The sequence below is a fragment of the Aplysia californica genome, unplaced genomic scaffold (assembly GCF_000002075.1).
Source record: "Aplysia californica isolate F4 #8 unplaced genomic scaffold, AplCal3.0 scaffold00084, whole genome shotgun sequence".
Classification (NCBI taxonomy): Eukaryota; Metazoa; Mollusca; class Gastropoda; order Aplysiida; family Aplysiidae; genus Aplysia; species Aplysia californica.
Genome location: NW_004797354.1, coordinates 480,632 through 506,940, shown reverse-complemented (window position 1 = coordinate 506,940; position 26,309 = coordinate 480,632). Strand labels below are relative to the sequence as shown.

The window sequence follows — 26,309 nt, the reverse complement described above, 5'->3', positions numbered from 1 at the left end:
GGAGGGGATTTTAAAAAAGACAGAGAGACACAAATGATGGAGGAAAAACAAGAGAAGAAGGACTATCAGTGGCACCCTCCCCCACCACCATTCTTGAGATTCCAACCTTTACGTTTTGTGCTTGAGGGAAAGAAACCACTGCAACAACCCTTGATTCATTAACTAAACTTGCCATTTTTCTCTGAACATGCTTTTTATTAAATTCGAAAAACTCTTCATGAAACCCCCAAACAATTTGTGAAGACATTTCTCTATTCAATTTCACAAGTTAACAGAGGTTAACAAATGTTTTGAATAGTGCTAAATCAAACAGAAAGCAAAGAGGAGGGGTAGTTGATAACTCATTGATGGTCTGTTGCAGGTAGAGCAAGAAAACAGATGTTCTGTATTCCGTTTGACTGTGTTGGTGAATGAGTAAAGACAAGCACAATAACGATTATCTGGTCCAAGAAAAAAAGCAAGGCATACAGACAGAAACAACAGAAAGAAAGAACAGAAGTAAGAACCTACCAACGATGCCCTCCAATCACCCACTTGCCCTTTTTAGTGTACACACTAATAAAGAAGTACTTTTACTTGTTGTCAGTAAGCGTTTTACGGCACGTGTAATACAACAAGGTCATATACATGCGCCGAAGATTAGAGGTATTACAAGAGAGCAACAAACACACAAAAAAGGAGGGAGGGGAGATAAGAACGATAGTTGTGTGATAGAAAAGAAGGAACAAGCAATACCAGATCACCTACCAACCACCCACACAAAAAAGTAAATAAACAGACAAGCAAACAAACAAGTAACACATTACCAGCATTTCTTATGGAGCCCGCCAGACACAGAAGCAGTAGAGACGGGCTTGTGAAACTCTTGAGCAGCGTCAGAAGACGTGAGCAAGCCGATCCCCTCGTTGTTTCCCTGTCATCAACACCGCCAACTCTCTGAGCCTCCCCAGATTTTGAAGTTCTCGACGGTTCACGAACCGTAAAAGCTATGAGGACGCCCAGAGCTATGCCTGGGATCCCCGGAAGGATAAACGCCCATCTCCAGCCCTGAGGAACATTATTGGTACTCAAGAAAGGGTAAAGTAAAGCCTCCATCCCTCCTACCACCACCATTTCATAAGTCTTGATCTTTTTGGTGGGTGTTTGATAGGTTCTCCGGTGTGGCTTGTTACTTCTTTTCTACATTATCAAGGTTACAATGGCACAGAATTAAGAAAAAAACCCAGAAGAGACAAGTAATGTCATGTATATAACAGTGTAGTTTATGTTCAATAGCCTTAACTATAAGAGCCACAAAAACAATGACCCACTGTCTCCTTATCTGAGCTCTCTCTCTCCCAACTTTTTCTCTCCATCCCTCTTGCTCACCCCCCCCCTTGTTCTGTTCTTGGACGCACTCACCTCTCTCTCTCTCTGGATCGCCCCCTCTCTTTTCCCTTACACACTATCTCTCTCCCCCCCCCTCTCTCTCTTATTATCTCACTCTCTCTCTATCATTATCTCACTCTCTCTCTATCATTATCTCACTCTACCTGTCCATTGATATTTGCCACAGTGATGAAGTTGCCCACAGCATACGCCAGCCCATAACCAAAGTAAATGCCAAAGTTGTAGATGCCTAGTGCTGTGCCTCTTGTGGCCTCGGTGAAATAATCTGCGATGAGGGAGGCGGCAAATGGTGTGCATCCCGCCTCTCTGCCAACGGAACAGACAATGGTACGTTAAGTTACAGATTTTAGTAAAAAAGAAGCATACATGAATTACGATGTGCTGGAGTCAGGTGCTCATCACATTTTGGGCATAAAGAGTTATTGGTATCACTTTATCATCTGTCTCTTCAAGCTCTTCGGGTAGGGTGCTCTGACTCTACCCCTACCTTGTTTCTTCATTTATTTTGACAAAAATACAACAGAAGTCGAGATATTTATAATTAAAGGAGGAGGGGGTTACCTCGTGTCCGAAGAAAAATGGACAGTACATGCTAAATCCCACCATCGCCAAGCGGCGTCCCGGGGGAGGGGCATAGCATTCAATCCCCCTCAAACAAGACAAGCCACGAGGTTGACTAGCTTTGAAACCTTCCCCAGGAACCCAAGCAAAAACATTCCACACTCGGGGGTCGATCTTTGGTCCATCAACTCCTAAAATTTAAACGACACAATTTGGATTATGAGGCGGGATTTGACCCTGCCTGTCACAGCCAACCCAAGCTGAGATGGATAAATGACTTCCTAGCAGACAAAAAATGAGAAACCAGATAAACATTCTCTCCAGTAAGGAATTGAAAAAAAATACCTCAACAGGCAGAAAAATGTCAATTTCTTTGATTTCATTATTTAGAAGAGTGCTGGATTTCACAACGATGCCTCACATGCATTCAAAGTAAAGCATAAAAAGAGGGAGGAAAAAAAAAAGAAAACTCACCCAAGTCCGAGAGCGAACCTGAGGATAGCTAGCTGCCAGTACTCTTTCACAAAACCTGTGAGTAATGTCATGGCTGACCAGAAGGCCAGGCAGAAAGCCAGCAGCAGTTTACGGTTGTACTGGTCTGCAGCGAAGCCAATGAAGATTCCAGAAAACGTGTAGATGAGAATAAAGACAGGTCCAGCCAGGATCTGATAATCCCAGCCCTGGCCATTGTAATCCCAACGGCAGTACTCAGTTCCATTTGGGTTGAGAACCGATTCACACCTGAAGGAAGACAGAGGAAAAACAAAAGCGAGGATTACAACACTCAATGAAACAGATTGTTTGCTTAGTGATAGACTTTTTTTGGCAGTTTTTTTTTGGTAAGTGTTTTAATGCGCTCGCAACTGAATAAGGTCATATGAGCGAACGGGACCCATTAAACATTTTCAGTAGGTAGGAAATTTTTTATTTTGCCATGGTGGCGGCCGAAGCCTACTCTTATCGATTTTAGATCACCAAGGGACCTTTAATGTGCGCAACTTGCACCCGCGGTATAAGACTCTGCTATACGTCATTTCTCAAAACTGTATGTTGGAGTCTTACCCTAAGCAGTCGAAATGAATACAACCCAATACAGTTGAAACCGTTCAAGACGGCTACCTAAGGTCAATAGAAAAGGTGGGTGTCTTAAGCTGACATTCCATATGCCCGAAAAACCGATGCGAATTTCGGGTGCGAATTTCGAGTGCAAACTATTTTTTCGCACCAACCTTTTTGTCATTGTGTAAACTCATATACCGGAATTTCGCATGGCAGAATCCGAAATTTGCATGCGTGGATTTTGTTTCGCACGAGGGAGCGAAACTTTTTTCTTACGCACCCGAATTCTTCGTGAAGTGGGCGGGGCTTATTTCCCGCCAAATCTACTTCAAAGGAACGAAGCAGCATAGAAGCACTAGGTAAGTGGGGAAAACGTCGATATGTTGATTTCCTTGGTTCGAGAGAGAAGTGTTAAAACTAAGACTGAAAAGAGGTGTTTATGTTCAAGGTGGCTGCCATTTCCTTGGCAACCACTTTTTCTTAAGCTTGTGGGAAACTTTCAGGAGTCTATGTAATCTAGATCTAGATATATCTATGCTATCATTTATCGTTTAAATCATATAATGACAAGAAAATAGCATTTCACTTACCCCCCCCCCCCCTTAAATGCACTTGAATATAACTTCTAACATACATTATTATAACTTAAGATTGCTGTCTGTGCCGCAGCCACCTTAGCCAGCGCTGTCGGTGATAGGACCGAAGCTTCAAAAAGGAAATGACCCAAGAAGGGAAAGCTTATGAAGGAAAGGCCCTCATCAAGTCTGGACAAAGCAATTTAAAGCCTGCTTTCGTAGGAACAGGAGTTTTAACAGCAAAATTCTCGTTTTCAACGTAGAGTGCTTGCTCTGACTGAACTAGTGCCTTGATTTCAGTCAGATGACGGATATGAATTTCGGGTATATGGAAGGAGGGCTCTTTTTTCATCGTACGCGAATTTCGTGTACGATACATTATTATAACTTAAGATTGCTGTCTGTGCCGCAGCCACCTTAGCCAGCGCTGTCGGTGATAGGACTGAAGCTTCGAAAAGGAAACGACCCAAGAAAGCAAAGCTTATGAAGGAAAGGCCCTCATCAAGTCTGGACAAAGCAATTTAAAGCCTGCTTTCGTAGGAACAGGAGTTTTAACAGCAAAATTCTCTTGTTTTCAACGTAGAGTGCTTGCTCTGACTCAACTGGTGCCTTGATTTCAGTCAGATGACGGATATGAATTTCGGGTATATGGAAGGAGGGCTCTTTTTTCATCGCAAGCGAATTTCGCACCGGTTTTTCGGGCATATGGAATGCCAGCTTAAGACGGTGTCATCATGGTAAAAAAGAAACAAAACAAAACGAGGGGAAAGTGAGAAGTGGTCTTTTGAAAAAGTAACTGTCTTGGACAAGTGGGCCTAAGATCAGGCTGTCTGTCGCTGGTTATCGATAAGGTGAAAGTATATGTTCCTTCTTTTTTCGTATTGTCAAATCAGCAAGGACTTCGCATTGAGTACTGAAATTCCAATTATTGAGATATTTTTATTTTGTTCAAGTCATAAGGCTAACTAAGACAAGCACTATTTTAAAAAAAATTGTTCTCAAAATAACAACAACAAAAATAAGGGCAAGAGAGCCAATTTTTCGGGGGAGAAAACAAATTGTTTCAGTTCTCTTACAAATTTTACCAATTTACCTAAATACTATGTATTTTATTCTTCTTCTTTATTTTAACATTTAGAATTTGAATTTCGACTAAATATTTCATGAGTGAATGCAACCGATACCAGAAATTAAGAAGAATTTGCCACCACTTTTTAAAATAAAAATTTTGAGCTTCTCACATTTAAACAGCTGGCTGACAAAAACTTAGAAAGCTGCGGTTAACAAAGACAAAATCATGCCACCAGTCAGACAATCTATTCTTTTTTTTTTAAAGTAAGGTTTTACGACGCCCGCAACTGCATAAAGTCATATGAGCGCACTCTACTCACTGCATCATATCCGTCCCGTTACACGCCAGGGGCTCCCCGTAATCGGGCACCGACTTGTTGACAAAGCAGGCCTTGTCCCCAAACTGGACCTCCTGGGCCAGGGGGGTGATGGTGATGGCCAGCATGTAGCGGTCAAGCTGGTTGAACAGGTAGGCCAGGAGCAGCACAAGGAGCACGTACAAGCTGTAGGGCCGGACATGTCTCCACCACGGCTCGCAACAACCAGAAGCTGCAAGGGGAGCAGAGGCAGAATTATGATAACAATAATGATAATGATAATAATGACAATATTAATAATACTAATAACTATAATAATAAAAATAAGAGAAAAAATGCTAGTGCTGTTAATAATGCTGCTGCTGCTGTTACTACTACTAACAATAAAAAATAAAAGCAATAATTATTATTGCAACAAATATAGCAATAATAGTGATACTAATACATCTAAAATAATAGGAACAATAATAAAATTAACTAATAAAATAAGCGACAATAACAATAATAATAAAAATAATGATAATATATCATACGTGCAATGTTAATGTTTTATGCCCGGTTTAACACAAACTAAATAATCTAAACGGCAAGCTGTTTCAACCCTGGTTGTCAGGGTCTTTTAAGTTGGATACAAAATTTCAGCAGACAGATGGAGGTAGCTGAACCCCCCCCCCCCCCCCCCCGAAAAAAAAAACTAACAAAAAAACCCAACTAACTAACCATCCCACCTGGGCATCAAATAACTTCTAACCACCAATGACTGTGGTGTAGTGGTCTGGCACTTCGCTGCCCCTTGCAATAAACCTGAGTTCAATTCTCAAGTGGGGCGAAAGATTGTTATCGAGTATCTCGTTTTTATTGCTGGGCGATGTTGTATCCCTTTCAACCCAGGTTGGCTCTGACAAACACGATCGGAAACCCTCCTTTTAAATTATCTAAATTATGTTGACAGAGGTGTAAAAACACATACATCTTTAAAAAATATATCCAAAAAACAAAATAACTGACAGTCAAAATCCTTCGTACAATTCATATCTAAAGACAGAAAACGACAGAACAATGTAAGTGGAGGTAGTTAATTATCAAAGAGAATTTAATTCATCAATTTGTTATTGAAAATTGAGCACCTTTCTCAACGTTGAAAGGGTTTCGTTTAATATTACAAGGCCAAATCAGGCATTTAAAACAGGAAAGCACTATTCCCAGTGACACTGGGGAAAGGCCCAGAAACTATTCCCAGTGACACTGAGAACAGACAGGCCCATTAGATCTATTGTTCCCACACTGATCTACATGGGCAAGATGGTGATGAGTTACTAAATACTAGACTAGATCTAAATAAACTGAAAGTAGATTCTGGTGTGAGCGGAAGAATTTTTTTTAAAGAAAAAGGAATGATAATTCTATGCTTGCTTGTTATTCAGTCGTAACTTAAATGTACGTGTAGATCTAGATCTACATATACGGATTTTGGAGACCCCGGTACAGGACAGGTAGAAATCCTTTCCGATTCTTCTTTCTTATAGATCTAATCTAGATCTAGATCTATTCAACAGTCGAGTCTAAGCCCTAAGTAAGAGAAGAGACCAAATGTACTGAACTGAAGGGAGAAGAAAGCCTACAACACAGAATTCTAAGTGGTCTACAAAGCAAAAAAGTTCTGGTTTTTTAATGCAAAAAAGTTCCGTTGTCACTGGGAATAGTTTCTGTACCTATCCCCAATGTCACTGGAAATAGTCACTTCGTTTTAAAAATGATGGAAGCCAGGACCAGTATGATGAGTATGTATTTGTAACACTGAGAGACAGACAATTGAAACAGCCTATTTCTGTTCAAAACGATAGAAGTGAAAATTTCCTACAGATTTCCTTAATTAAATCTCTCTTCTTTCAGACTTTAATACCACTATAACATTTAGGTTTAGTTTTAGTAAGAGTGTTGCGGACATGAAACCTAAATAGGTCACATATTTGCCGAAGATTAGAGGTTTTGCAAGAAATCTACGAACAAAGGAAGGAGAGATAAGGATCATACAATACATACATGTATGATAGGACAGGTGAGAAGCAGCAAACCGCACCAGAGCACACTCCAGCCACCATTACTATATATTTATGATGCTTCAGGAAATTTGTCTAAGAAAAGAAAACCAGTTACAAACACCAGTGACAGAAATAAAGAGAGGTGTGGGTGAAGACTACTTATAACATGAGAAAGGAAAAACTTACGATATATCACATTTGAAACAAAATATAATAAGTCCCATGAAAGAAAAATACAAGCAAACCTAGAAACCACTAAGGAAGAGAGCGACGTGGGGTAGGAGGTTTTATTATTTTTAGTCACCAGTAGCATAACCATAACCTTGTGAATACTACAACTTGGTATCACCTCCCCCCCCCCCCCTGGTGCCTTGATTTCAGTCAGATGACGGATATGAATTTCGGGTATATGGAAGGAGGGCTCTTTTTTCATCGTACGCGAATTTCGTGTACGATACATTATTATAACTTAAGATTGCTGTCTGTGCCGCAGCCACCTTAGCCAGCGCTGTCGGTGATAGGACTGAAGCTTCGAAAAGGAAACGACCCAAGAAAGCAAAGCTTATGAAGGAAAGGCCCTCATCAAGTCTGGACAAAGCAATTTAAAGCCTGCTTTCGTAGGAACAGGAGTTTTAACAGCAAAATTCTCTTGTTTTCAACGTAGAGTGCTTGCTCTGACTCAACTGGTGCCTTGATTTCAGTCAGATGACGGATATGAATTTCGGGTATATGGAAGGAGGGCTCTTTTTTCATCGCAAGCGAATTTCGCACCGGTTTTTCGGGCATATGGAATGCCAGCTTAAGACGGTGTCATCATGGTAAAAAAGAAACAAAACAAAACGAGGGGAAAGTGAGAAGTGGTCTTTTGAAAAAGTAACTGTCTTGGACAAGTGGGCCTAAGATCAGGCTGTCTGTCGCTGGTTATCGATAAGGTGAAAGTATATGTTCCTTCTTTTTTCGTATTGTCAAATCAGCAAGGACTTCGCATTGAGTACTGAAATTCCAATTATTGAGATATTTTTATTTTGTTCAAGTCATAAGGCTAACTAAGACAAGCACTATTTTAAAAAAAATTGTTCTCAAAATAACAACAACAAAAATAAGGGCAAGAGAGCCAATTTTTCGGGGGAGAAAACAAATTGTTTCAGTTCTCTTACAAATTTTACCAATTTACCTAAATACTATGTATTTTATTCTTCTTCTTTATTTTAACATTTAGAATTTGAATTTCGACTAAATATTTCATGAGTGAATGCAACCGATACCAGAAATTAAGAAGAATTTGCCACCACTTTTTAAAATAAAAATTTTGAGCTTCTCACATTTAAACAGCTGGCTGACAAAAACTTAGAAAGCTGCGGTTAACAAAGACAAAATCATGCCACCAGTCAGACAATCTATTCTTTTTTTTTTAAAGTAAGGTTTTACGACGCCCGCAACTGCATAAAGTCATATGAGCGCACTCTACTCACTGCATCATATCCGTCCCGTTACACGCCAGGGGCTCCCCGTAATCGGGCACCGACTTGTTGACAAAGCAGGCCTTGTCCCCAAACTGGACCTCCTGGGCCAGGGGGGTGATGGTGATGGCCAGCATGTAGCGGTCAAGCTGGTTGAACAGGTAGGCCAGGAGCAGCACAAGGAGCACGTACAAGCTGTAGGGCCGGACATGTCTCCACCACGGCTCGCAACAACCAGAAGCTGCAAGGGGAGCAGAGGCAGAATTATGATAACAATAATGATAATGATAATAATGACAATATTAATAATACTAATAACTATAATAATAAAAAAAAGAGAAAAAATGCTAGTGCTGTTAATAATGCTGCTGCTGCTGTTACTACTACTAACAATAAAAAATAAAAGCAATAATTATTATTGCAACAAATATAGCAATAATAGTGATACTAATACATCTAAAATAATAGGAACAATAATAAAATTAACTAATAAAATAAGCGACAATAACATAATAATAAAAATAATGATAATATATCATACGTGCAATGTTAATGTTTATGCCCGGTTTAACAACAAACTAAATAATCTAAACGGCAAGCTTGTTTCAACCCTGGTTGTCAAGGTCTTTTAAGTGGGATACAAAATTTCAGCAGACAGATGGAGGTAGCTGACCCCCCCCCCCCCCTCCCCCCGAAAAAAAAAACTAACAAAAAAACCCAACTAACTAACCATCCCACCTGGGCATCAAATAACTTCTAACCACCAATGACTGTGGTGTAGTGGTCTGGCACTTCGCTGCCCCTTGCAATAAACCTGAGTTCAATTCTCAAGTGGGGCGAAAGATTGTTATCGAGTATCTCGTTTTTATTGCTGGGCGATGTTGTATCCCTTTCAACCCAGGTTGGCTCTGACAAACACGATCGGAAACCCTCCTTTTAAATTATCTAAATTATGTTGACAGAGGTGTAAAAACACATACATCTTTAAAAAATATATCCAAAAAACAAAATAACTGACAGTCAAAATCCTTCGTACAATTCATATCTAAAGACAGAAAACGACAGAACAATGTAAGTGGAGGTAGTTAATTATCAAAGAGAATTTAATTCATCAATTTGTTATTGAAAATTGAGCACCTTTCTCAACGTTGAAAGGGTTTCGTTTAATATTACAAGGCCAAATCAGGCATTTAAAACAGGAAAGCACTATTCCCAGTGACACTGGGGAAAGGCCCAGAAACTATTCCCAGTGACACTGAGAACAGACAGGCCCATTAGATCTATTGTTCCCACACTGATCTACATGGGCAAGATGGTGATGAGTTACTAAATACTAGACTAGATCTAAATAAACTGAAAGTAGATTCTGGTGTGAGCGGAAGAATTTTTTTTAAAGAAAAAGGAATGATAATTCTATGCTTGCTTGTTATTCAGTCGTAACTTAAATGTACGTGTAGATCTAGATCTACATATACGGATTTTGGAGACCCCGGTACAGGACAGGTAGAAATCCTTTCCGATTCTTCTTTCTTATAGATCTAATCTAGATCTAGATCTATTCAACAGTCGAGTCTAAGCCCTAAGTAAGAGAAGAGACCAAATGTACTGAACTGAAGGGAGAAGAAAGCCTACAACACAGAATTCTAAGTGGTCTACAAAGCAAAAAAGTTCTGGTTTTTTAATGCAAAAAAGTTCCGTTGTCACTGGGAATAGTTTCTGTACCTATCCCCAATGTCACTGGAAATAGTCACTTCGTTTTAAAAATGATGGAAGCCAGGACCAGTATGATGAGTATGTATTTGTAACACTGAGAGACAGACAATTGAAACAGCCTATTTCTGTTCAAAACGATAGAAGTGAAAATTTCCTACAGATTTCCTTAATTAAATCTCTCTTCTTTCAGACTTTAATACCACTATAACATTTAGGTTTAGTTTTAGTAAGAGTGTTGCGGACATGAAACCTAAATAGGTCACATATTTGCCGAAGATTAGAGGTTTTGCAAGAAATCTACGAACAAAGGAAGGAGAGATAAGGATCATACAATACATACATGTATGATAGGACAGGTGAGAAGCAGCAAACCGCACCAGAGCACACTCCAGCCACCATTACTATATATTTATGATGCTTCAGGAAATTTGTCTAAGAAAAGAAAACCAGTTACAAACACCAGTGACAGAAATAAAGAGAGGTGTGGGTGAAGACTACTTATAACATGAGAAAGGAAAAACTTACGATATATCACATTTGAAACAAAATATAATAAGTCCCATGAAAGAAAAATACAAGCAAACCTAGAAACCACTAAGGAAGAGAGCGACGTGGGGGTAGGAGGTTTTATTATTTTTAGTCACCAGTAGCATAACCATAACCCTTGTGAATACTACAACTTTGGTATCACCTCCCCCCCCCCCCCCCCCGCCACAAACACACACACACACACACACACACACACATAGATACACGTGTACACATTAATTTATTCCCACTCTTGCACATACAGACACTGCACAGATTCCTTTTCCCTTTAAAAGGAGGAGAGAAAAACAGATTGTAGTGCTGAGAGAATAACTTTACATGAAACCAACAAAATGTAAAAAATTCCCTAAAGCTTACCTTTTTCTTTTTCCATTTTAATTTTTTAAATTTTTTTATAGAGTGTAACTCTATGACATAGCAGCATTGCAAACAACAACAAACATTAAGAGCAATTTTGTTACTTTTTCATTAACATAAAAGAACTAAACATTTCAACAATGGAGAGAAACTCAGTAAATAACTTCAATATATTATGTATCCATGACAGGCTTGTGTTATGTTTCGTTTTAGTACAAGTTTTATGGCACTTGCAACACAAGAGGTCACATAAGTGACAAAGATTAGAAGAGTCAAAAGAGAGTAACAAACGCAAAAAAGGATAGATAGGGATGATAGAGGTTTGATAGGAAAGAAGGAGCAAACCATTTCAGGGCACCCGCCAACCACCCACCTGCTATCTCTGTTTTGAGAAAAAGAAAGTCAGGTAAACAGAAAAAAAACAGAGGGAAGGTTAAGAGTTTAAAAAAAAAAAGAAATACAACTAGGTCAGACCAATACGTATTCAAAATGCTTCTAATGCAAAGGAATTTTTTAGCAATATATACAGTGGAAACTTGATATAACAGGGATGGTGGGAGTAGAGAAAATGTCCTGTTATATCCGATCCCTGTTAAATCAGAAATGCAAGGAAAGTAAGCATTTGGGAACTAATCCAGCTGTACCCAAGAACAGGGGTTTTGGCACCAACTTTCTCCTTGCCTCCTTAAACCACATCAGAAGAGCTTGATCCACAGCATCTACATCGGGTAGTCTCATCTTCTTTCGATCCAGAGCAAACTTTCCATTGGAGTATGCTGCCACTATCTACTCTCTATCCTTGATAATGATGTGAATCGACCCTTGTGGAATGTCGAACTGACGACAAAATCTCAGCTAGCGGAGCTCGCTTTTTGTTAACAGCCTGGATTGTTTCGTATTTTTTGTCAATTAAAAGGCATTTTCTCTTGCGCTTGACATCGTTGGTGACACATTACGCGTGCGTCTTGCTAGGTTTCGGGCTAGATCGAGGACTGCAGCACACCGCAGCCCTCTCTCGCTTCACACGCTGCGTGTGCTCGCAGTGGCATGGCTTGAGTGGGCTTGCTCCATCACTGCGTTACTCTCTCTCTCTCTCTCTCTCTCTCTCTCTCTCTCTCTCTTATACACATTGTTAATGAGCCTTTGTCCCTGCTATAACCGGTTGGGCTCCGATTAGGCCCTGTTATTGCTGATAACTTTTAATAGAGACAAAGAGTACGAAAAACGGGGATTATAATAATCCCTGTTATTACCGGATCCCAGTTATTACCGGGCCTAATGGTTTCCACTGTATCCTCCTTCCCTAATCTAAATCAGTGCTTTCCAGCCTTTTTATTTTTATACCTAGAGCCCACTTTTGCCGCCTCAAAAGGTCAAAATTTTCATACTCATAGCTTGACGTACAGACAAAATTGTCTTAGACTGTGCAATCTGTAGTTTAGAAGAAAAGTGGCCATCTTGCACAGTATCATTATAATGTAAAAATAAAACAACTTGTGGGGGTGGGGTGGGAAGAGATCGTTTGTACGGGTGATTGTCTTTTAACCAGGATGTTATTTTATCGAAGGTTTAACTGTAGTTCCAAGTGGGGCATTAGATAATTATACAAGCAACACAGACAAAATAACACAGTGATAGTAAAAACATGTAGAGATGAGACTCGAAAACTAGAGCACGCTTCTCAGCTTTGAAGAAATTGTGTTTAGTACTGTTATATAATGCAGCAACCCTCCATCCACCCCAAAAAACAAATTTGACTGTAAGGGGGAACTCCAAGTCCCCACTCTCCTTTGGTTCTGAAACTATCTTATTTAGGTACATTGTAATTAACTCACAACTGGTTTCTTCTTTGTCCTGAGGCAAAAGTGGTTCGTCCTCTTTACCATCCATCTTCTCTTGCTCCCTGTCGTTTGAAAATGGAGATGTCACTGACAAGAGATCATGACGTTGCAAACTGTTGGAGAAAAAAAAATTGATGCACATGATGGTGTATCTTTTTTTTAAATTTACATTACTTACTTTTTCTGTCCTCTTACTTATATCTCAAAGTGTCAAGAGGTGCAATTGTTGGACGTGGGCCAAGTGTGTTGCTGCTCTCTGGATAGCCTTTATATTGTGCTCTTGATTCATCTTTATCTTAGCCTTCCTTTTGCCTTGAACAAAGTCATTGATCCCGTACTGTCAGCCTTTAAAACAGGCAGTTGGAGCCCCATTCTGATTCTCATACATGTTTGTTTTTTTAATCCTCCTTAAAGTGCTTGTTTTAGTATTTTATGGCACTTGCAACACAATAAGGTCATAAGTGCCAAAGATTTAAATTGCTACAAGAGAGTAACAAACACAAAAAAGGAGAAATCACGACAACAGATTTTCGACAGGAAGGAAGGAGCAAATCACACCAGAGCACCCGCCAACCATCCACTTCCTAAAAGTGCCATGTTGTGCGGTTTTCTCAAAGACTCATGGGCTAACATGGGGCGGCTACACCCTTCTCCGCTTCCATCAAGACTTTGAAGACCATCTCATCTGGGTTAAAAAAAAAATATAGTAAGAGTCTTGTGGCACCTGCAACACAAACATGTTGTATAAGTGTTGGATATATGATGTATCACCAGAGGGTAAGATGAGTTACCAGAGTGTAACATGTAGGAGCAAGCCATCAAATAGATAGAAGCCCACATTTCACCAGGAAACCGACGATAAAAGAAATGAGAAGAAAAAGAAGGAACAGATGATAAAAGAGATACCACCACACGTCTCAAAATATAAGCTGAGTTTAAGGGAGATATAGCACTCAAATTGTCTGATTTTAGTACGAGTTTTATGGCACTTGCAACACAATATGGTCATATAAGTGTTGAAGATTAGAAATATTACAAAAGGGTAACAAACACAAAAAAGGGGGAGAGGTCAGGATGATAGATGGTTGACAGGAAAGAAGGAGCAAACCACACCAGAGCACCCACCAACCACAAACAGATTACATGTGTGCACTTGTCTTAGTAACGCTTGGGTTGACATGGAGCGGTTAAACCCTTCTCCGCTTCGACCAAGACCAAATGAAGCAAAAGAGTAAACCACAAGATCAAGAGAGATACCAATACCAGTCTCAAGAAATGAGCCGAGCTTCGGGTGAGTATTTGAGAAAGAGAAATGCTAGATCAAAGCACAATCTCGGACAATAATATTCTTTGAGCGACAGAACAGAAGCAGAAAAGGGTGAAGATGATATGTGTGGCTGTAGAGAATGTTAGCTCATCATCTTAGGATCCAGAGTTCCACCCCACCCAAAAAAATAAAACTATACAAATAAATAGATAACTACATAAATAAATAACTACACATCTAAATAAATAAATAAATGAGCGAATGAATGAACGAACGAAAGAATAAATGATTCAAAGAAACAAAAATTAAAGAGCTCTTTTTCAAACCCTTACCTAGAAGAGCGGGAAACATCAGAGTCATCTTTTTCGGTTGTCATTTCAATTTCTCAAATACTCACACCGGATAACCTCCTTGGCAAAACTATATTATAAATATAAGACTGGTTGAGGTTGTCTCTGTAGATGTTTTACAAACACTTTAGATCATTTAAGAGGCAGGCTGCTTTAAACCCCGCCTGTCCGGGACAATCTGGGTCGAGAAGGAAACGATGCCCCCGCAGAAAGATGGAGATATTTGATTAAAAGTTCTCCCCAAACAGGAATTGAATTTGCGTCTTCAGCATGCGAAGACTGAGGGCAACTAAATGTTCAATAACTTTTATGACATGAACAAAAAGAATCCAATCAAGAGAGCCTTTCACATCAGCACAATATCCTCAAACATAGATCAAATTATTTTAAAAATGAATACGTCTAGATCTAAATAAACAAAAAACAGCACAGAATAACCTGCCCAGATTTACCCCACAACTAGATAAAAAGCTGGCTTACTCCATGTCAGAAACACTTGTCTCAAAAGAGGTTCACTAAAATTCATAAGCACTCGCGTAAATAAAAATCCATGCAGTTGTTGTGAGACTTTTCCCTTCGTTTTTTTTTCACCAGACAACATACACCCAGGTATCCCCACCATAGAGCAGGTGGTTAGAGGGCGCCACTGATGGATCCTTCACACCTTCCCAGGGAGCTGAGATTGTTTCAGAATGCTATCAGGTCTGCTGTGGTAATATTGTAATCGTACATAGCTTGCTGTCGAGTAGGAATTTACACAATAAATGCCATCTATCATTATTACGTCTTTCTGCAGTTTTCTGTCCGTCTGTCTGTCTTACTTGTTGCCTGCACTAAATGACCATTATTGTGCCGATGTGCTTCTATTTACTCAAACAAACAAATTCCCATAGACAGAACTACCACCAGAAACGTAAACTTTTTCCTGATCGAAATCACTTCGCAAACAATATATCACTCACTTCAATTTTGTTAACTGAAAAGAAACCCCAAATTTTGAATCAAACGTGTCTCTGAAAAACTTCAATTTATTAGCCGACAGTTACCTATGGTAGCAAATACTATCTGCAGATAACTTGAACGCAGCTTTACTTTTAAAAGATTTTTAAAATGCTTAATCATCCCCTCTGTGGTTAAAAAACGCTCATGTGATAAACACCTGACTACTAGATCTACATATCTTATGTGATAATAATATGAGTAGGAAAAAACTTTGTTGTGCTTTTCCCCCATCAATTTAAAAGAAAATGTGTTACACTTTTGTTTGACAATTGCATTATGATGAGAGAGCCGTTACTCAATCCATTAAAAAACAGCTGTATTTTTTGTTGCCTTTTTGCGTTTATTTCTAGATACAAGATAACTTCCTGGCTACAAAACGACACACAAAGTTATTTGAAAAGTGAAGGACTTGGAAAAATAATAAGAGTACAACTTAATACGTGTATGTTTTAGTAAGCGTTTTATTGCGTTTGCAATTTAGTAGGTCATGTAAGTGCCGAAGATTGGCTGTCAGAGCAGGTTCGACTGTACTGGAGTACCCCCTGAAATAGCATAGTGTGTCTCGTTTCAAATCTGTAGACGGTGTTAGAAAGAGATCCGGGAATGGAAGTATTTTCACACACATACACACACACACACACACACAGAGAGAGAGAGAGAGAGTGAGAGAGAGAGAGAGAGAGAGAGAGAGAGAGAGAGAGAGAGAGAGAGAGAGACGCCTACTAAAACTGACGAGTGCCTGATTTCATAGCGTCACGACACATCTTGTCATGTGTCAGCTACATCCTAAAGAGTTAATATCAGGTTAGAAATTGTTCGTGGGTGGTTGGCGGGTGTTCTGGTGTGGTTTGCTCCTGCTTTCCTATCAAATGTCTATCGTCTGTAGCTTTCCTTCTCCCTTTTTATTTGTTGTTTGTTTGTTAATCTCTTGCAACACCTCTAATCTTCAGCACATAATAACAGACCTGACACTCTATGAAATCAAACAACCAGGATTATTTTATTTTTTTTATTTATTGTTTGTTTTTGGGTTTTTTTTGGGGGGGGGGCTTGGTGAAAAGAATCGGGATTGGCGACAAATAACAAAGGCGAGTGCCAAGCTGACTAAAACATTTTCGACGGTGTCCAAAAATATACTCCCGTGCATGCATGCGCATGTACGTGTGAGCATTATCATATTTTTTAAAATCCTGAAGTATCACGTCAAGGACTCTCAGTCCAAGTGTCTACCACCCCCCCTTCCTCGTAAGTCTCGAAAGACGCTTCAACCAGTGTGCATGAACTTTAGTTGACCCCGTCAACGGACGGTCCCCGATACACGAAAAACTCACACGCCGAGGTCATGTCACGCGGTGCGAACGAACGAACAAACAGTGTTACTGACATTCTTGATGGCGAGCCCAGCTAACCAAACTTAGAGAAAGCTTGTTTTGGCAGTAACAGTAGAACTGTAAAAAATATTGATCATAAATGTTATATGTCGCAATTGAAACGGTAATCAGACCATCATCGTAGAATTCTGAATGGTAGATCTTGAGAATGTCCCAAGTCGGAAAGTCAAATCGATACTCGTTCCATTATAGTTGAAATAACACGTGCAAGCACAGATCCAACACAACTTGGGGCGAGTCAACTCCTAAAACCAGCATCCATCATGTTTCGGAAAATATGGCTCCCAGTTCCTGCTGACAAAAAGTTTAACGGGGTGCTTCCCGCGACAGAGAAGAAGGCAGAGTAAGTTTTTAGACAAATCCAGCGCAACAGGCGGCACAAAAAAATCGGGATACGCGCGACAGAAATAGGGAAAATCAGGATGCTTGAGAATTGAGGCAAAAAAAAGGGATATAACGATAAAATCGGGATGAGTGGCATTATTATATTAGATTTATAGTGTTATGACCTTATTGCGTTGCAAGGGCAGTAAAACTTTTGCTAAAACAGAACTAAAGAAAAAAGAAAACGTTCCTATCAGCAGACTGTCAACAAGTGAAGATCACATTCAGACAACAGGTCTGTACGTGATCCAACAGCAAAGCATATTGAACACAAGATCACTGCGTGAGAGGGCGTCAACGAACAGGACAACTGTTATCAGAGTTCAGACTGAGTTGCATCGTGGACGAACCGGCGCCTGGGGTGTAGTGTAGTGGGTACGCGCTTCGCCGCCACACGCAAGACACATGAGTTCGATTCCCGTCTGGGGGACGTATGAGCACATGGTTAGGTTATACTAGATCTATAGCTTGTTCGCCTTCGTCTGACCACGTTAAAAAAATTCAAGCTCTTTGCGGAATTTACCTTTGCCCACGAAACTTCGCGTGACAAGAGGGGAAAAAATACTTGACCCAGTAATTTAAAAGTTTTTCTCTTTGGGCCCTATATAAATACACCGCTTTTTGGATGCATTCAGTTTCACAGGATCACTCAAAAACATGACTTACAATAATTTTCAAATTGCTCATTTTGAGACAGCGACACCATACAGCCCCAACATTTCAGTATAGATATCCAAGCTTGTAGACTTCCATCTTCCGCTGTCTGGACATCTCCACGAGCTCCACGTGAGTCTCGAAAATAACTCACCCTCTCTTGAATCGTGTTTCTTAGACGAACGTTACTAAAAGAGTGGTGTTGAGGAAAATTATAATATATCTATCAATATATATATATAATGAGAACTTTTACATTTTTAGGTGCTGATCTAGAATCCATGCTATCCCCTATCCTATTAATTGTATTATTGTTTTGGGGGACCCGCTGTCTGCTTATATCAAAGAAAACGCTTCGGAACCTTAGTCTGCAGTGACGTTTAGGAATGGGATTTTAAATTCTGTTGGTCATCCAACTTTTAGACCCGTATGCAAAGATCCGAGAAGAATTACTTAAATTACTTGAACGTAGAACTGGGGTCCTAGGAAGAATCTTGTTTTAACCGTCAGACGAAAGTGAACAAGCAATAGTTGTGGCCACCGTAGAGCTGGTAACAACTTCTATACGGTATATCATTTCAGTACCATTACACGTGTACATAGCCGCCAACTTTTCAAAACAAAAAATCAGACTCTAAATACGCGGAGGATCAAGATAGCGAGTATCGGACAAGTAACCTGTTATTTTTGTTGTTGTTGTTTGTTTGAGTAAAGAGAAGCACATCGACACAGTTATTGTCATTTAATGTTGGGGAAAAGTGAAGGAAACAGACAGAAGCAACATACGGAAAGAAAAAAAGTAGGACCTACCTGTACCAGTGGCACCTTCCAACCACCCACGACATGTTACACCCCCCCCCCCTAAACCCGTCACACTCACTTTTCTGCATGATGCAATAAATTCAAAATATTCCAAAGAAACCTGCAACAATAATTTCAGAAATTTTTAGTAAAGGTCTCTCCAACTGACTTATGGGCTTCATTCTCATATTTGCAGATCCTGCTTGGAAACATTATATGTCATTCTTAGATATGACCAAAACCCAGCTTTTTCCCCCCAATGACTTGAGAAAAGAAAAAGATAGAGGCAATAATCACTGTGAGAGAAGTTGGAAGACCGATTGACAGAAACAACGGAGAGGAGAAGGACGAGGACGAGGGCGGAGGAGGAGAAGAGGGAGGAGGAGGAGGAGGAGAAGAAGAAGAAGAAGAAGAAGAAGAAGAAGAAGAAGAAGAAGAAGAAGAAGAGGAAGAAGAAAAAGAAGAAGAAGAAGAAGAAGAAGAAGAAGAAGAAGAAGAAGAAGAAGAAGAAGAAGAAGAAGAAGAAGAAGAAGAAAGAACAACAACATCAACAAATCTCTGAACTGCTCCTACCAGAGTGACTCTTTCTATTCTGTTTTCCTGGTGCAATGACTTTTTGTGTCAAAACAGTTGGAGGGTTTCTTAAACTTCTTTTGTGGGGGGGGGGGGGTGGTCTTGTCTTTCATTTATTTATTCATTTTTTGTTTCAGTGCCTGTAAAGTCATCTAAAACAAATTTGTGAGTGGATGTTAATGAAAAAGTATTGATAAAAGACACAAAAGAAACATTAGGTCTATAAATGTGCAGTCTCCAAGGACACTAAATATTTGCTTCTTCTTTCCTATCACCCCTCTTTCTTTTTTTTGTTTGTTACTCTCTTGTAACACCTCTAATCTTCGGCACTTATAAGACCTTTCTGTGTTGCAAGTGCCGCAGAAGACTTACTAAAACTAAAACAACAATCGAATCCAGCAGCGTGATAACTTTCAAGAGGGCTAGTCAGAGAAGCGCACGCACGACACAACTGTCACGAGGAAAGATAGGAAGGAAAGTTTCATCAGTGCTAATAAATACATTTATATTGAATAAACTCCCGGCCATCATCATGACGTGGAGAGTTAAGGCCTACCACACATCTGATAAGTTTAAGTACAGGTACGTACATAGAGTAAGCACTACTTACAACAACTGTATCAACTTACTGTCAACACGCTTTAACGAAATGTTAGATAATTTAAGATTCGAAAATTTCAGAATATTATTAACAATGGTCACTATTAAAAACTTAACATGGATTCAAAGATCAATGATATCAAAGAATTTTTAAATAGTGGCACATTATAGCTTGGATTCTTGAGTTCTTAACCAATCGACCTCAATATGTAAAATTAAATGGTGTAAAACCGACCTAATATTCACGAACACCGGTGCACCCCAAGGCTGTGTAATCTCCCCTGTCTTGTTTACGCTCTACACCAACGACTGTACTTTTGATAACAAAAACATCAAACTAATAAAATTTGCGGATGATTCCACTTTACAAGGCCTTATAAAAACAAATGAGAATGAATACAGGGACGCTGTGGATCTATTTACAAATTGGTGTGATAACCACTTTCTTATACTAAACGTAAAAAAAGACAAAGGAACTAATAATAGACTTTAGAGTAAAAAAAAGACCAATTGCAACCACTATTTATTAAAGATGAAGAGATGGAGGTGGTAAGCTCTTACAAGTATCTTGGTGTAACAATCGACCACAAACTTGACTGGCATCCCCACGCCGCTCTTGTGCATAAAAAGGTAAATCAAAGAATGTTTCTTTTAAGGAAATTAAGAAGTTTCCGTGTTGACAATAAGATTTTGTCCCTTTTTTACCATTCTATGATTGAAAGTGTGCTATTATTTTGTATTTGCTGCTGGGGTGGGAATTGTAAGGTGAAAGATAAAGGACAATTTGACAGAACCATTAAGAAAGCCAGCAAGATCTCTGGATATGATTTTATAAGAATGGATGAAATGTATAACACCATACGTATAAAAAAGATAAAAAAGCATTATAAACGACCCATCACACCCCTTTTCCACACAAATTGTAAGATCACGCAGCGGCAGATATGTACCTCCAAAAACAAAGAAAGAAAGATATAAAAGAAGTTTTTTACCATCTAGCATAAGGTTTTTGTCAGAATGAGCATAGATGTGTGTTGCTCTTAGAGTATGTATCTGTATATAACTCCAAAGGTCTAGTATTTAAATTCCTGCAGGTGGTTGAATGATGCATTTGATGTAAATGTACATTTTGTCAGCTTTACTTCTCCTTTCATATTGATTTTTTTATGAGAGTAATATGTATTATTTAAATTTTTTTATGTATACCTGCATGTGTTTTTACGGTCCTGTACAGTCAAGAAAAATTTCCCTCTGGGATAATAAAGTACTATCTTATCTTATCTTATCTTCACATACTTTTGTTGACTTATAATTAGACACTTTTGGTAATAGTATTCGGACTCTTGTGACCAGCTACCTGTCATAACACAGGTGTCTATAGAGTTGCAGTTGGGCGTATTGCTGTCAGACCCAGAATACCTGAATCCGATTCAGAACTTGGGGGGGGGGGGAGATTTGTATCTACTTTCTGTTGGGATGTTGTATCCAGGCCCTCTCAGCCAGGGTTAGCCTTGACAGACAGGATTAGAAGCCCGCCTCCTAGAGATGAGCTAAATTATGTTAATGGGGGTATAAAAACATCTTCATAAAAAAAATTAACAATGAGTTATAACATGGGAATAGATTTCTCATCCCAATTCTATATTAACAGACTATTCATCCATGATCCCTGGCATGGGCGGTAACTTGTCCCACTTTACAAAGGTAACTAAAGAGAGAAAAGGAGTGAGAGACAATAAAACTAAAAGGCACTAGGGGTATGTTGCCCCACTTTACATAGCTATCTAAAGGGGGAAAAAAGAAACACCATATAAAAAGACAGCCTTGTACGTAGTCCTGTGCACCAGACAACAACAAAAAAATGAAACAACGACGATTGAAATGTCATTTTTGCAGATGTTTTACATTTCTATCGACAAAATTGAGATCATAAGGAGGTGGCCTGCTTCAACCCTGCATGCCAGTATCAGGGAAAACCCGAGCTTAGTAACTGATACAGATGGAGATACAGTCAAAATTCTTTAAGACGACCACCCATTGTCAAGGAGAAAAGTGTCCGTCTCAGACAAGGTGGCCGTCTTACACAGTATTATTATCATGTGAAAGAAAATTATGGGGGAATGGGCAGAGACCATTTGTATTGGTAATTGTGGTACAGGTGGCTGTTAGAGCAAGTTCAGCTGTATTTGTAATGCACATTCCCCAAAGGAGAATCGAACTCATGTCTTTAGAGTGGCAAAAAAAGGCAAACAGGTAAACCATCACATCATATGCTGGTAATGAAATAGGAAAGAGGCAGTCCTATACACAACAATTAACGAAATGTATGAATGCTCACCATGATAATTTTCAAACCAAAAAGACGCCTTCACATTAAAAAAATTCATGCACTATGTTACACAGAGTAACAGTTTGTGAATGGGTTTAATGCAACTATCAATAAATTATCAGTAATAGAAGACGTTATTTCAGAGGCCGGACCTCCAATTCAACGTCTGTCTCCAATAGGACCTAGCCAAATGGATTGAGAGCATTAAAAACTCCACAAACCGACCAGAGTTAAAAAATGCCCAGTCTAGGTCGTCCACAACTAATCCAGCATGATACCAACTGAGCTAACATAGTGCAACATATCATGCACTGACAATAATCGCACTAGAATTGATTGTATAAATTGCCCCGTCTGCTTAATGAACATTCTGGATAATGGTAAAAAAAAGTTTCACAAACCTAAGTCTTGATAATAAGTGGGTAGACGATACACAGATCTAGTATAAAAGTTATCTACAACTCAAGTACAATGAAACAAGTACTAGAGACACTATATAGTACGTTACAGTTATTGTACATGACGCCTCCGTAGTTACCTATAAAAGTGCTTTTGATAACAAAGATTATAATCACACAAACTAAAATGATGGCCTACATTTATCCTGTACGTGATTTACAGCGCTGTTATCAATTATTTCGGTGGCTAAGTTAAAGCTAAACACATTAACATTTGCCCCACATTTACAGGGTTGAAATCACTTGATCTTTGAACTTTTATCATCTCAATAAAATTGCCACTGACTGGAAGCATGACTCAGAAGACCGAGGTCACCAGCAAGCTTTTCAGGATGTGAATGAAACGTAGGTGGAAAACATCAAGAATCCAACACTCGTGTTTCGCCTTCGAAAGCTAGCTGCTAGAGCATTGCCCTAGTTATTGGCTACATGTAATACAATTTGATGATAACAAGGTCAACTTGATCAACACAACAGTGACTGTCAACATGTTTGCCAAGTTGAAAAAAACATGACTAGACCAATACTATTATTTTCTTCAAAGGCCCCACAGCCCAAAACCAAGTGTGCTCATTAACAATAGTGGGGAAAAAAGTGCAGCAATAATGCGATTTCTATTATGTCTGTTTGGGAACAGCAGATTGTTTGCACTCCCTCATTGTTCTGAAATCTTAAGCGGTGCCCACAAGCAGGATCAGTTCCGATCGGTTTGGTTCTGTCGGTTAGGTCACAGGGGGCTAGCCGGATTTTCCTCCATGGGAAGGGCAAAACTGACAAACTGACTGATGATGACTTTCCATATAAAACATGTTTATTTTCAAGGCCAAGTGTCGGGCGATCGGTTTGGGAGGTTGGTCTATATTACGAGTACTGAAGCCGCCAGAAACCAAACCATAACCGAACGATCCTCCAATGGGAACCACTTATTAGAATTAGGCTATTATCACTAGAGCCTATGGAAGGCATTATTGGGAGTCAACTCCCCTTAAATGTCAACAGGTTAATGGGAGTCGACTGTCCATTTAATATGTTGATGTTTTTAGGAGTCACAAAACGCAATTATGTTTTTACCTCGAAAGGTTTTGTCGAGGTTCTTCCGCAAAATTATGAAAGCTAATTCGATCTGTCTTATGAAAGCTAATTCGCACTGTCTCATAATAAAAGGAAGGACTTCCGTAAAAAGCGTGACCACCTCAGCAAACACAATAAAGAAGAGACCCAACCCCTAACCCTATCCCTAACGTACCTTACCTTACCCCTAAAAATGCCCAAACCACCTTAATTTTGTCAAGACTAGGCCGAATGTAATCTCTGACTCCTAATAGCGTTGAAAGTGATTAATGGGATCGGGAGTCGACTCCTAATAATGCAAAATGATTTATAGGGAGTCGACTCCCAATTATCACTTCGATGGCCTATATTCAAGCCTCGTAATGCTGTTAACTCACTCACTTCCAGCCATTTTTGGGGTCGTTAATCCCTGTGTACCAGCTATTCTAACTCTTTATCTCCGAGGGGGGGGGGGGGGGGGTAAACCCACTTTGCCGAGGCTCTTTTATAAGAATCAGACTTAGATTCTATAAAGTGACTATTCCGAGGCTCTTTTATAAGAATCAGACTTAGATTCTATGAAGTGGCTAGAGAAAAATTATATTCGGACTCTGAATTGAGTCCAGCATGACGTCCGTTCCGACTTGACCCTTGTTCCTAAATATTTCCAGCATTTACGAACTTTTATTTCGATTATAATGATAACAGTAGAGACGTGAGCTTTACTATCCAGTTTGAGTTACTAGATTCTAGATCGAGATCTATCTAAACTGGCCCTCCCTGCATCATTAGTATGAACAAGAACGACTAAGTTGAGCTGACCTTGCCGGGAGCAAAGTTAATTATGTCGACCAATGAGACTGCGGCAGCGATCTCGCACTCTCGGCTTGCTTGGGGAAGAGGCCACGGCTGTCGGTTTTGTGCGATGTGATTAATAAAATAATTACAGAAAAACTACAACACACAACAAAATCAAATTAAACATGTGGAAAAACAAATGGTGCTGGGAGTAACGATGAAGTGGTGGTGTCGGTTACCGTTTACGTACTTTGACACTGCTATTGGGTAGATCTAATGAGAGTGCAGTCGTTTAACTCTTTTGACACAATTACACAGTCCTAGTAGGTAATTCTAGTTCTAGTTCTAATTCTGGTTTTATGTGTATAATCCCCAGACGACAGTTATACACATTATGTAACGTCCTCACACTCACATAACTCACTTAGAAGCTGAGTCTGAATAAACAAAACCTTTTTTTCGGACATGCGTCCGAATAGATAAAACCCATATTCCGAATAGGCCTAGATAAAAATTATACATATTCATACTTGAGTCCGAATAGAGCTGGCTTAGATTCTATTCTAGCTTTCCAAATCAGAAGAGAGGGCGTGATTTGAAATTGGATCATTTGAAATTTCACCAAACTTCAAGAAACTAGATCTAGAATCTAGATCTACTTTACCTGGGCCTACTACTGAGCTACTTGCCTCCTAAACTCAAATCCTAAAATAATAGAAATCTTGATCCAGACCTAGATCTAGAGATCTAAATCTAGATCTAGATTCTAGATCTAGATCTAGAACTAGATTTAAATATTAGATATCTAGATCTAGTCTAGATTCTAGATCTAGATCTAAGGAACAGGCTAGCCGTACTCGTTATTGATGGCTGAATTGTAAAGGAATATTTTAGTTTGCAATGCTCAATTAAAGTATTTGTATTTCAGACAAAACCAAAAGGTGCCTTCCTGACTTGCATGTATTTTAAACCTGAATAATTACTAGAATCTAGATCTAGATAATCTAGATCTAATGAGACCTGTGTACTCAAAAGGTTTGAGTCGATAGGGCCAAACCTAGATCTAAGTACGGCTAGACTGGCAGTCTAAGTACGGCTAGCCACGTCGCTAGATCTAATCTTCATCTAGATCTAGATCTAAATCTAGATAGATCTAGATCGTCTAGATCTAGATTCTAGATCTAGATATCTATATCTAGATTCTCGATCTTGTAATGTGAAGATAAGTTCTATTTAACCCTAGATTCTACTCGTTAGTCTATCTAGATCTACGTTGTTTTCAATACTCACTGTTTCGAGCGGGGAACGATGTGTGTGGGTCTTACAGGTCCGGGAGCTCCATCCACTGCGTCGACCCACCAGTACCGTCGATCCCCGCTCAGCCTAAATTTAAGTCGTGGCTCGGAAGGCCGGTTCAACCTTCGCGCCTGTTTATATACCCCCCATGCTCCCATATTCTCCTACACTTACTAGGCTACACAGAGTTTGTTCACTTATTTCACGTGATTCTGGCTCGTCTAGTAATCACACCGAATTATAATTATAGACCACACGCCCCCTTGATCTCATAGATCAATACGATGAAAACCAACATCCCACATGAAGAGAATACACGAGTCACCCCAGTTTAACCCATCTTGATAATATACTAAACAATAAACATGGGGAGGATAGTCAAGAAAGTCCTGACGCCCCGTCCCTAACCAATCTCTCTTCAC

General features: G+C 39.4%; 1 protein-coding gene across 4 annotated transcripts in view; it reads right to left on the bottom strand.

Moving 5' to 3' along the window:
* The window catches only part of LOC101848341 (protein spinster homolog 1), a 40,145-nt gene that overhangs the window by 7,255 nt on the left and 6,581 nt on the right, over positions 1-26,309 (bottom strand). For 3 of the 4 annotated variants that reach the window (XM_035968801.1, XM_005094541.3, XM_005094539.3), the window contains 5 exons: positions 12,929-13,047; positions 8,487-8,715; positions 2,425-2,691; positions 1,533-1,695; positions 807-1,047 (listed from right to left, as the gene is read on the bottom strand). In XM_035968801.1, the coding sequence (XP_035824694.1) occupies positions 807-1,047; positions 1,533-1,695; positions 2,425-2,691; positions 8,487-8,715; positions 12,929-12,983 (955 nt within the window). In that variant the 5' untranslated portion in view covers positions 12,984-13,047. Of the gene's footprint in view, positions 1-806; positions 1,048-1,532; positions 1,696-2,424; positions 2,692-8,486; positions 8,716-12,928; positions 13,048-25,881; positions 26,061-26,309 lie in introns of those variants that run through there. The other variant, XM_005094538.3, reaches the window with a different exon arrangement.